Source organism: Nomascus leucogenys, chromosome 3 (genome assembly GCF_006542625.1).
Source record: "Nomascus leucogenys isolate Asia chromosome 3, Asia_NLE_v1, whole genome shotgun sequence".
Taxonomy (NCBI): Eukaryota; Metazoa; Chordata; class Mammalia; order Primates; family Hylobatidae; genus Nomascus; species Nomascus leucogenys.
This window is the reverse complement of record NC_044383.1, coordinates 109612053-109624665: the sequence shown is the minus strand read 5'-3', so window position 1 is coordinate 109624665 and position 12613 is coordinate 109612053. Positions and strand designations below refer to the sequence as shown.

Sequence of the window (12613 nt, the reverse complement as noted above, 5' to 3'; positions counted from 1 at the left end):
GGCGGGCGGATCACCTGAGGTCAGGAGTTCGAGACCAGCCTGGCCAACATGGTGAAACCCTGTCTCTACTAAACATACAAAAATTAGCTGGGCATGGTGGCGGGAGGTTGTAGTCCCAGCTACTAGGGAGGCTGGGGCAGGGGAATTGCTTGAACCTGGGAGGGAGAGGTTGCAGTGAGTCGAGATTGCGCCACTGCATTCCAGCCTGGGCAACAAGAGCCAATCTCCATTTAAAAAAGAAAAAAATTGTAGACTAATAAATTAATATCCCATTGTATTGAATGTGGCCTTAATTTTAAGAACCATTGATCTTAAAAGGTGGTCTGTGGAATAGGCCACCTTGTTTTATGGTCACTACCTACATTTTTAAGATAATAGAGTTGCACCTTGGAAGAGAATTTTTTTATTGCTATTTAAGAAAGTTTATTAATTGAAAAAAACATGTAAGCACTTTGTATTTTGGCTTTCTCTACAGCTTGCTTTGCTCTCGTGTGCAACATACATTTTATCTTTAATTTTATTCTCAATAATACAAGAAGTGAATTTGGCAACACTAATATCCACTTCTCATTCCTTTAATATCTGAACTTGCAGAAACTGAACGAGCCAAAGAGGAGATTGGTGCTGCTTCAAGTAAAAAAGGTAAATGCAGCTTAAAGATAAAGATGTCATAACTATGACTTATTTCTGCTAAGGTTTCTAACAATGTATTGTTTTGTGCTTAGAGAATAGCTCTATTTATTGATTTTACTAGTTCGTTGATATAGAAACAAACCTATTTTGTACAAGATTTTATCATTACTGTTCTAAAGCCTATAGTTTTATTCCTTTAGGACCATAAATTAAAGCTAGTTATGCTAGTCAAATTGCAAGTTAATTTTGAAAAATTATAGAAATGTAACTGTTTAAACTCCATAGGATCCCCATCATCTGGAGAGCATTTGAGTGCAACATACTGCCTTAAGAAATTAGGAATTGGGCCGGGCGCAGTGGCTCACACTTGTAATCCCAGCACTTTGGGAGGCCGAGGCGGGCGGATCACGAGGTCAGGAGATCGAGACCACGCTGAAACCCCGTCTCTACTAAAAATACAAAAAAATTAGCCGGGCGTGGTGGCGGGCGCCTGTAGTCCCAGCTACTCGGAGAGGCTGAGGCAGGAGAATGGCATGAACCCGGGAGGCGGAGCTTGCAGTGAGCCGAGATTGCGCCACTGCACTCCAGCCTGGGTGACAGAGCGAGACTCCGTCTCAAAAAAAAAAAAAAAAAAAGATTAGGAATCGAACAAATGAAACTTTAACTAAAAGTACTCACATGAACAAGATTCACTTTGTTCAAGAATGGTATAAAATTACGAAACGTATTAGATGAGATGCTGACTTGGAGACATTTTGCTTTAAGAAATATATTGGGAAGTCTGAAATGAAGTCAATAATGTAGGCAATGTCTTTGGAAGTATATCAAGAGACAATTTAATAAGCCTATCCTCAACATACACTTATGCATACACACACACAAACCTACACACACACCCTTGCACACATACTCCACTAAAACCGCTTCTCCTAAAAGACAATTTTATTGCACATGCTTTATAAAGAAAACATATAACAGGATTGTAGGGAGATATAAAATATATATGACACATATTCACATACTCAATCCCAAACAATGTATACATATGAATATAAATGAATACAGGAATGTAACTTAATATCTAATATAAATTTATGTTTATTTATAAATATAATATAAATTAATGTTAGCTATTCTATAAATTAATTTATTGATTATTTTATATATACATCTATCTCTAAGGGAAAGCAACAAAAATTAGATAGTGAATTCTTTAAGAAAAATATGAACTGTATTCACAGGTAATAATTAGAAGCAATTAAGTTATTGAAATTAATAGATGCTCTCTTTCAAATACAGCTCTATTATTCTGAATTTACAGTAGATAGGGCTAAAATCTGTTTCCTAGTCATTTCTTTTTCTTATAATCTAATATTTGTGATGTCAATTTTTAGCTAGGTGATCATGATACATCTTTCATTGACGTCATTTGTACTATAAATGGCAGAGTAATTCATTTATTAGAAGTTATTGTTAATGTGGTGTCATATTCTGGAATTGACATTGCTCATTAAGTGAAATGTGGGTTAAACTTCTTTGCTTCAAAATGAGTAATTGTAGTAACAAGAAAAAACTGCGTCTTAATATAGTGTCAGAGAAGATCACTAACCTAGACATAGATACAGAGTTTCTGGGCCCAGTAAGTGGACTTAAGGCCAAGGCACTGATTTATGTTGAAAGGACAAAAGTGTGGCCAAATTATGTTCAAAAATTAGACAAAGCTAAAAGCAACAAGATGTCCAAGCAGCAGAAGATAGGTTTCTTTTGGAGTGAGATTTTATTTTTATTTTATTATTATTATTTTTTAATTTTTTGAGACAGTCTTGCTCTGTCACCAGGCTGCAGTGCAGCAGTACGATCTCGGCTCACTGTAACCCCCGCCTCCCAGGTTCAAGCAATTCTCAAGCAATTCTCTTGCCTCAGCCTCCTGAGTAGCTGGGACTACAGGTACGCACCATCACGCCCAGCTAATTTTTGTATTTTTAGTAGAGACAGGGTTTCACCATGTTGGCCAGGGTGGTCTCGATCTCTTGACATTGTGATCTGCCCGCCTCAGCCTCTCAAAGTGTTGGAATTACAGGCGTGAGCCACCACGCCCGACTGGAATTAGATTTTATATACAGAGCCTTAGTGAATCCATGTCTGTGGAAGACAGTCTGGAGACACAGTTAAGAAGCAAAGGTTGAAATCCTGGTAGCTGATCCATAGACTCTGTGCTCTGCGTCATTGGGAGCCTGGATATTGTTAGAAGAAAACCCTTGGCCAAATTATATTTAACAGAGTTTAACTGAGCAAAAAATGATTAATGAATTGGGCAGCTTCCTGAGCCAGAGTAGGCTCAGAGAAACTTCAGCAAAGCCCCGTGGTGGAAGGATTTATGGACAGAACAAGGAACATCACATACAGAAAAAGAAAGTGAGATACAGAAACAGCTAGATTGGTTACAGCTTGACCTTTGCCTTTTTTGGACACCGTTTGAACAGCTGGTTCCCTTTGGTTGGCCAAAACTTGGTGATTAGCACAAGAGTAGATTACAGCCTGTTTCTACCTCCATTTGGGTTCACTGTGTACAGAGAAACCTCTACGCCAAACTCAAAATATGTAAGGAGGCAACTTCAGGCTGGGCTTGATTGAACAGTATTTAGGGTAGAAATATAAGCTCACATGTATGGGGTTCAATAAGGGCAACTTGGAGTTAGCAGATAGACAGAACTGAAATTGAACCATCAATTAGTGAACTCACCAGAGTCCTCAACTAAGAATGGTCACTGAGTTTATAGAGTATGGCCAGACATTTTGGTTGGGGTTAAGTAGACTTGCTTGTCAGGCTTAGAGGGAAGTGAAAGGAAATAAATTATCTATCTATTCACATACATTATTAACATCAACTACTTTGCTTCTAGTTGATCATAGATCTCATACCCCAATTCTCAATTTAAATATAATTCTACATATTGAGTTTATTTGCAACTATAGCACGAACAGAAATAAGTGTTCTTTTCAAAGCGACCATAACTGTTTTGAAACTCATGAAGGGTTTTACCAATTTGACAAATTACAAACAAAAATCAAAGGATACTTTTCTCATTTGTCAAGTAACTTGTTCATCTCCTACCTCTCACTGACAATCAGCCGTGCATGAAAAAATATATTGTTCTCATCATGTATTTACTACCCAATCCCCAAATTCCACAATACTTAGCATACTTTACAACTTGTTCACCTCTAGCCTTTCACATGTGAGTAGAATAAGCAAGTATTATTTTTTGTTTTTAAGATATTACAAAATTGTTCTAAATCGAGGCTTAAACCAGGAACTGTGTGCAATGTTAAGTGGAAATTACTAATTTTGTAATTGTTTTAAAGTTTTTGAAGATGAATAATAATTTAATATTTTAAGGTGTTCACTGTAATGTGTCAATTTAGCTGTAGCATAAATTGTCTTATCTAAGCCTATTTTTAAGTCATATTTTATTTGGAGATACATAGTATTTAATCATTAATATGATATCAGCTTGCTAATTTATATCTGATTTTCACCTCACAGTTTTCTAATCATTTTCATATTTACTCACCATATATTTATGGGTTATATGTTATATGAAAAATCAAGAAAAATTTCAAATGTTAATATTGTTCTTGAGCAATTTAAAATACTAAAAATAGTTGAATCTTTATTAAGTCACTAAGTTGTCCTCGAGTTTTACTATCAATGAAAGTTTTTTGTATTACCATATTTCAAGGTCAAAAGCCATCAGGGTAGAGATATAAACACAGATAAAGTTCTACGGAAGTTAAAAAATTAATCTTACCTGGGGAAAAGACAATGTTTAGGGCAGAAGACAACTTTACAGTTAAGCCTTAAATAAGAGATGGGGTTTTGCTATGTAAATGAGTTAGAAAAAAATATCCTGGGCATAGATTTCAGAGCAAGACAAAGTGATACAAATTTGTAGTATGTATATGAGGAACAGCAATAATCTCAAGACCATTGTAGGAATTAATATAACCTGGGCTAATAATGCCGTAAAAGGCCTCATTTTAAAATTGGACTTTATTCCATGGGCAATTAGGGAGGTGATGAAAAATTGTAAGTATATGAATAACACTCAAACATATGTTTTAGGAAGAGTAACTCATAAAGGAAAATTTTGAAATAGGCAGATTAGGAAGATTCTCAACAATGTAGTGACAAGTATTAGGACCTGGACTCTAGGGCATTAGTTATGAGATTGGAAGAGAGAGAGATTATGTTAGCACTAATAAAGTAGATTCAGGGGAATTTCACAACTGATGATAAGCTTTGGGCGGCAAGAAAAGAAAAATAATTTAATGACAATAGCATTCTTTAGACTGGCTGCTAGAAGAATATTGTTAGTATTCTTAATAACAATGAAAAAGAAAAGCAAAAGAGTTGGAGAGAAAAGGCAACATTAATTTTACAGAAATTTAAGTCAAAGTGCTAGTAGCACATGAAAGTAGCATCACATAGGTGGTTCTAGAAGTAAAACTAGAGCTCCAGACAATGATAGGCTGGAGATGTATACATTGGTGCCCTTTGCATGGAGGTAACTGAGCTAGTCGCGATGAGATAAGGTAACATTTACATTTGCATTTGGGAAAAGAACAAGGAAAACCAAAGATAAAAGCAGACTAAAATAACTTCAGTAACTGAAGAAAAAAAATACTTTCAATAGCAAGGTGGTGGTCATGGGATTTGTCAGGTACATAATATATTAATAATTTTCAATACAGAATTCTCAGGGGAGTGACATCCAAAAAATCTAAAGGGTGACAAATTGAATGAGGAATGAGGGAGTGAAGTATATGCGAAATGATGATGAAGACAGTTGGCTGGGAATAAAAAGGGTAGTAGCTGGTGTTTTTATTTAACCCGTATCAATCTCTCTCTCTCTCTCTCTCTTTTTATTATACTTTAAGTTCTGGAGTACATGTGCAAAACATGAAGTTTTGTTACGTGGGTATACACGTGCCATGGTGGTTTGCTGAACCCATCAACCCATCATCTACATTAGGTATTTCTCCTAATGCTATCCCTCCATTTGCCCCCCACCCACCGACAGGCCCTGGTGTGTGATGTTCCCCTCCCTGTTCTCATTGTTCAACTCCCACTTATGTGTGAGAACATGCAATGTTTGGTTTTCTGTTCTTGTGTTAGTTTGCTGAGAATGATGGTTTCCACTTTCATCCATGTCCCTGCAAAGGACATGAACTCATTGTTTTTATATGGCTGCATAGTATTCTATGGTGTTCAACCATTGTGGAAGACAGTGTGGCAATTCCTCAAGGATCTAGAACCAGAAATACTATTTGACCCAGCAATCCTATTACTGGGTATATATACCTAAAGTATTATAAATCATTCTACTATAAAGACACATGCACACATATGTTTATTGCGGCACTATTCACAAAAGCAAAGACTTGGAACCAACCCAAATGCCCATCAATGATAGACTGGATAAAGAAAATGTGATACATATCCATCTCTCTTTTAATCTCAGAGGTAGTGTTTCTCCTTCTCTTTAAGACCAGTTTCTCCAGTTTTTCCTTCCAAATCAATCATCCATCCCATTTTGTGGCATCCTCCTCTTTCTTGTTACTGGCATTGTTCCTCATCTTGAAAATGTTTTTTCTCTGATTCAAAATTACTTCATTTCCTTGATTTACACCTCTCTCTCTCTCCTTGTCTCTCTCTCTCTGTCTCTCTCTCTCTCTCTCTCTCTCTTTCTCTCTGTCTCTCTACCACTTTATCTCCTTCCCATGTTAGCCAGCTTTCTGAATGCTGGAGTCCTAGTGCTGCCTCTGGCCTTCCACAAAGACTAAGCTCCTGTCCCTACCATGCCACTGAAGCTCCAGCCAATGCTGATGACATCATCATTGCTAAGCCAACAGAACCCTTCCATCCTCATGTTACTAGATTTCTCAGTTGCATTTATCAGTTTGTCACTTCTCTAAACTTCTCTGTTGTTGGGCTACCATGACAATATAGTCTCCTGGTTCTCTCCATATGGCTGGCCTTTATTTCTGGCTTGTGTTTTTTCTTTCATCTATTGCCTCGTACTTGTTGGTGTTCCTCATAATTCATTATTAATCCTCTGAACATCTCATTCTGTACCATTTCCTTTTGAGATATATCAGCTCTCAAAGTTGAAACTCTGCCCTATATCATGAAGTTTTTTCATTCCTGTATCCCCATCTCAGAGTTTTTTTAATGAATTTCAGGCTTGTATGTTCAACTTCCCAATAAATATCTTCAAATTCACCTTCACAATAGCTAATGCATGCTGGGCTTAATACCTAGGTGATAGGTTGATAGGTACAGCAAACCACCATGGCACACATTTACCTATGTAACAAACCTGCACTTCCTGCACTTGTACCCTGGAACTTAAAAAAAAAAAAATTTTTTTTTAAATTCCCCTTCACGGCCAGGCACAGTGGCTCATGCCTGTAATCCCAGCACTTTGGGAGGACGAGATGGGAGGATCATGAGGTCAGGAGATGGAGACCATCCTGGCTAACATGGTGAAACCCTGTCTCTACTAAAAATACAAAAAATTAGCCAGGCGTGGTGGCGGGTGCCTGTAATCCCAGCTACTCGGGAGGCTGAGGCAGGAGAAAGGAGCGAACCCAGGAGGCGGAGCTTGCGGTGAGCCTAGATCCGGCCACTGCATTCCAGCCAGGGCGACAGAGCGAGACTCCGTCTCAAAAAAAAAAAAAAAAAATCCCCTTCACATTCAATCTTTCTTAACCTAAACTCATTTTCTCTTTCCAACTTACTGTTTCTGTTTCTTGAGCATATTTTCTCTTATTTGTAGCCATTACTACCATACTAATTGAAGCCTTCATTGTCTTCTGCCAGAACCACTGAAATAACCTCATACTGCCCTCAGGTTTTAATTTTTATTCCACTAATATTCATCTAGTAGAACATCCCAATAGCCACAATAATTTAGTAAAACCACAAAACTGAATAAGCCACTTAAAATTTAATACTCTGTTCCCCTGTTTCCATAAGATAAAATCTAAGCTTGTTAAAATGGCATATAGAGTGCCCCAAGAACTGGCTCCTATATCCTTTTCCAACTTCATCTTTAGACATGCCTTGTTTTCTGTGCTACAACAATCCTATAATGCTATGTTCATAATTCCGACTATGTTAGAAGACTGTAGGAAGATTGGAGCAGGAGGTGATAGCCTTGTGAACAGATTAAGTAGTTAACATCACCTGAGAATTGACGAGAAACCTCTGTCTCCACTTTCCACCATAATACGTATCCGGAGACTAAATTGATACAATATTTTTTCTTTTATGATTGGTGATTTATTGCAATGTTTCAGTCAATGACCTCTCCAGGCAGTACCTGTAAAATCTGAATAGATCATGGATAGTTCTTATATTTCCGGCAGTATCTTATATTTTTGGAAATAATAACATTGTATCTTTGGAAATAATAGTTTATTATGCTACGGCTGTAGGTCTACCTCTCGGAAGTAATATGTGTCATATGAGGGACACTTCAAATGGCACAATATTTTCTTACCACTCCTCACTCCCTCACCTCTATTCTAGCATACATCTCCCCCAGGTAAGTCTCACTTCTCTGTTTAAAAGTACTTATTAGGCTGGGCATGGTGGCTCACGCCTGTAATCCCAGTGCTTTGGGAGGCCAAGGCAGGTGGATCACCTGAGGTCAGGAGTTCAAGACCAGCCTGACGAACATGGTGAAACCCTGTCTCTACTAAAACAAAAAAACAAAACAAAACAAAACAAAATACAAAAAAATTAGCCAGGCATGGTGGCGGGCACTTGTAATCTCAGCTACTCGGGAGGCTGAGGCAGGAGAATTGCTTGAACCCAGAAGGCAGAGGTTGCAGTGAGCCACAATTGCGCCATTACACTCCAGCCTGGGCGACAAGAGCAAAACTCCATAAAAAAAAAAAAAAGCACCTGCTAATACTGCTAATAAAGGGCATACATCAGAGCCCCCATGGGTGACACAGAGAAAAAAGGGAGGGATGTCAATTGTATTGGAGAATTGGGTGCTGAAGGAAAATTGTAGGGAAGAATAGTGAAATAAAAGCCTAAAACTACATAAAACCAATGTCCCAGCTCCCAGTTTAGCTAAAGAATAGCCCTAATCTGGGCATTACATAACAAGTGTGTTAGCTGCTTTGTCTCCTTTACAATAGTTTTGATCTCTGAAGTAGTGAAATAAGAATCTATTTTTTTTTCTAAAATATGCTTCTACAAAAGTAGAAAAAAGAAAATTTCTTCACTCAGCACTAAAGGATATTCCAGATATCTTGTGGTATAGAAAGAGAAATTGATGACGGTCTTCTTTTGACTCCAAGCGGTTAAAAAATTCACTTACTTAGATGAGCTGTTTATTTCTAATGTTTGCTCTTCATAGAATTAGAATTGATGAATTTTACATTAGAACCAGAAATGAAAGGATCAACATTTTATGTGAAATGTCATCTTTTCTGTATAGATAATCAGCATTTCCAGCGACCTTTTCTGAGCAACAAAAAACATAGCACTTTAAGGGACTAGCCTTCTCTATTTAATATGTGTGCCAGGAATTATGAACCCATCATTGAAAAGAAAACTAGAAAACTTGGTCTTTATATGTAAGTCACACTTCAGTTGTTTTCTGAGACATTTACCCTTCAGGGGATTCAATTAAAATAACTAAAAAATATGTATTTCCTAAACATACTTATAATGATTATTCTGAATAAAATAATTATGAATAAGAATACCTACCTATGTGGCTCTATTATAGTTACAAATTGTCAGTGTTTTATTTCCATGTTGATTTGAGACAGAACATTCATAGAATAGACTCAGGCACTACACATCTTACTAGCCTCTTATAGCGTACATTGCAAAGTGTAGCTCTAATTTGGCTTTCAAAGGTTTCTGCATTTGGTCCTATTCTCTACTTTTAGACTATCCCTTATCTCCTCTCTGGAAATCCTCTGCTCAAACTACACTTCCTCTAGGAACATCTAAGTCTTTCCCACTCCTTTGTCTTTCCTCATATATCATTGGCTATACCTAAAATCTCCTTTTCCAGGAAAACCACTAACATTGAAACTGATCTCTTTTCTCTCTCAACTGAAAATATTTATTATCAAGAGATATCTTTTGTCAAGTGATATATTTAATTACAAAACAAATCTAAATTAATTATTATGTTAGGAACAATTCTAGGTGCTATGGTAAATGTAAGTAATACATTTCTAAGTATTCTATAAGTCAAAGGAAAAAGTGGAATTTTGGAGATCTAATGAACAAATGTATGATAAAATTTATATGCTTTTAGAAACATTCATCAGAAAAGAAAAAAAGGCTGAATAAAAGATAGCTAAAAAGTCAATATTTTTTAATTCATAAAATTAAACCCAAGGAAAGTAGAAGGAAGAGAAATAAATGAAAGAGCCAAAGCTATTTATTTAGAAATCAAATAGTACAACAGGAAAAGTCAAAATATTATTATCAATAAAATACAATAAAAATTGTGAATGCTTACAAAAATATATTAAGAAAAACCATCATTCTCAGTGAACTATCTCAAGGACAAAAAACCAAACACTGCATATTCTCACTCATAGGTGGGAATTGAACAATGAGAACAAATGGACACAGGAAGGGGAACATCACACTCCGGGGACTGTTGTGGGGTGGGGGGAGGGGGGAGGGACAGCATTAGGAGATATATCTAATGCTAAATGACGTGTTAATGGGTGCAGCACACCAACATGGCACATGGATACATATGTAACAAACCTGCACATCGTGCACATGTACCCTAAAACTTAAAGTATAATAATAATAAAAAAAAACAGAGAAGGTACAAAATATCAATATCAGAAATAAAAAGGGATCATCACTACAGATTCTATAGATAATAAGCAAATAAAAAGATTTTCCAATAAACTAAAACATTTTAATAAAATTAAAATTTTAAATTTATTATTGTAATTCTATTCCCCTCCCTCAATTTTAGCCAGGTGGTTTCACTGGTGAATTATTTTAAACATTTAAGAAAAAATTAGCACCAATCTGACATCAAATTTTCCAGAGAATAGAAAAAGAGGTAATATTCTCTCATTATATGGGGTTAGAATTACTGTAATACCAAAATTTAACTAGAGCAACAACTATATATATATATGTATATATATACACATGTATCTATGTATGTGTGTGTGTATATATACATATATATACACATGTATGTGTGTGTGTGTGTGTATATATATATATATATATAAACTTGTAAACCTAGAGGCATAGGTCTAAACAAAATATTAGCAGATTAAGTCTGCTAGGACATATGAAAGATAAAATGCAGTCAAGTTGGTTTAATTTCAGAAATGCAAGCTCAAAAAATTAAAATACACACAAATTGATGTAATTAGCCAGAATAAAAGGAAACTATATTCATCATAGTAGATGCATTTGATATAATTCATTACAAGAATAGAAACTTAACCTGATAAAACATCCGCAAAAACCATTAGCAAACATCATACCTAATGGAGGAAATTAAAGGTTTTCCCCTTGCTAATCAAAACGAAAAAAGGATGTTTGCGATCACCACTTCCATCACACGCCATAGTGGGTTTTCCATCCAGTGCAGTAAAATCAGAAAAAGAAATCGTAAATATGCAAATAGAGAAGTAAGAAATAAAACACGTTATTCGCAAATGATATGATTATCCACTTAAAAAATTCAAAGCAATCTATAGAGGAAAATTGCTACAACTGAGTGACTAGCAAGTTTTCTGCATAAAATGTCACATGAAACATAACTTTGCTTTAGAAATCAAGAGCAAAACTTTGGAAAATAAAGTGAAAGATGACTACAATGCTGTTCTAATATAATAGCATCAAATCCATAAAATATCTTGAAATAAATGTAACAAATTATATATAATGTTCTTGAAGATCTCTTATATTTTAACATATTTGAGAAATTAAGGAATACAAAACTCAATGGAGGGATATTTTATGTTCACCAATCAGATGACTTGATTTTGTAAAGATATCAATTCCCAAAATGATATATTAATTCATCATAATCCCAGTCAAAATCCTAGCAGATTTCTTGTTGCTATTGTTTTATTTAAATTGATATGCTGACTCGATTTTCATATGAAAAAAGCAAATGTCTAAAAATAGCCAAGACAATCCTGAACAAGATCAAACTGGAAGGTTTGTAGTAGTAGATATCAAGAATTATCTTAAACCTACAGGAGTAATTACGACTGAGTGGTATCCATAAGGAAAAAAGTGAACTTTTATCTCACACCATACACCAATAATAATTCAGTGGATTATATTTCTAAATATAAGTGATTAAAAATTATAATGCTACCAGGAAAAAATGTGAAAAATTTAAAATATAACCGTGGTGGAGGCAAATCTTTTTAAATAGAATACAAAAAGTATTAGTTACAAAGGAAAGATTGATACATTGAATTTAATTATTATTAAAACTCCTGTTAGTGTAAACCAGAGAGAAAAAAATGTAAGTGGAAGAAGACATTTACAGCATATGTATATATGTGTGTATGTGTATATATATATATATATATTTTTAAAGACTCATTTAGAATATTACAAATGCATACAAATCAATTTAAAAAACATAAGGAAATTAGGCAAAAATCTAAAGAGGCACTCCACAGAAGAGGTTATCTAAATGCTGATAAGTATATGAAAAGCATGTGGCATTATTAGGTATCAGGAAAGACTGAAATTAAAGCCAAAATGTGATACTACTGCATAGAAAGACTGATATTTTTCTAAGAGACAATATTAGGATTTGTGCAATTTAAAAGAAAATAGTTATTTTATTTTATTTTATTGTTACAGTGTAAGGGAAAGATATGAATTAAATTAGCCCATCCTTTCCTTACTTAGATTTCTTGTGCTTCCAGA

The 12613-nt window shown here is 35.3% G+C and overlaps 1 protein-coding gene across 2 annotated transcripts in view; it reads left to right on the top strand.

Moving 5' to 3' along the window:
* The window catches only part of TRDN (triadin), a 401037-nt gene that overhangs the window by 262111 nt on the left and 126313 nt on the right, over nt 1–12613 (top strand). For both annotated transcript variants that reach the window (XM_012506168.2, XM_003255652.4), the window contains exon 20: nt 595–642. In XM_012506168.2, the coding sequence (XP_012361622.2) occupies nt 595–642 (48 nt within the window). The remainder of the gene's footprint in view (nt 1–594; nt 643–12613) is intronic.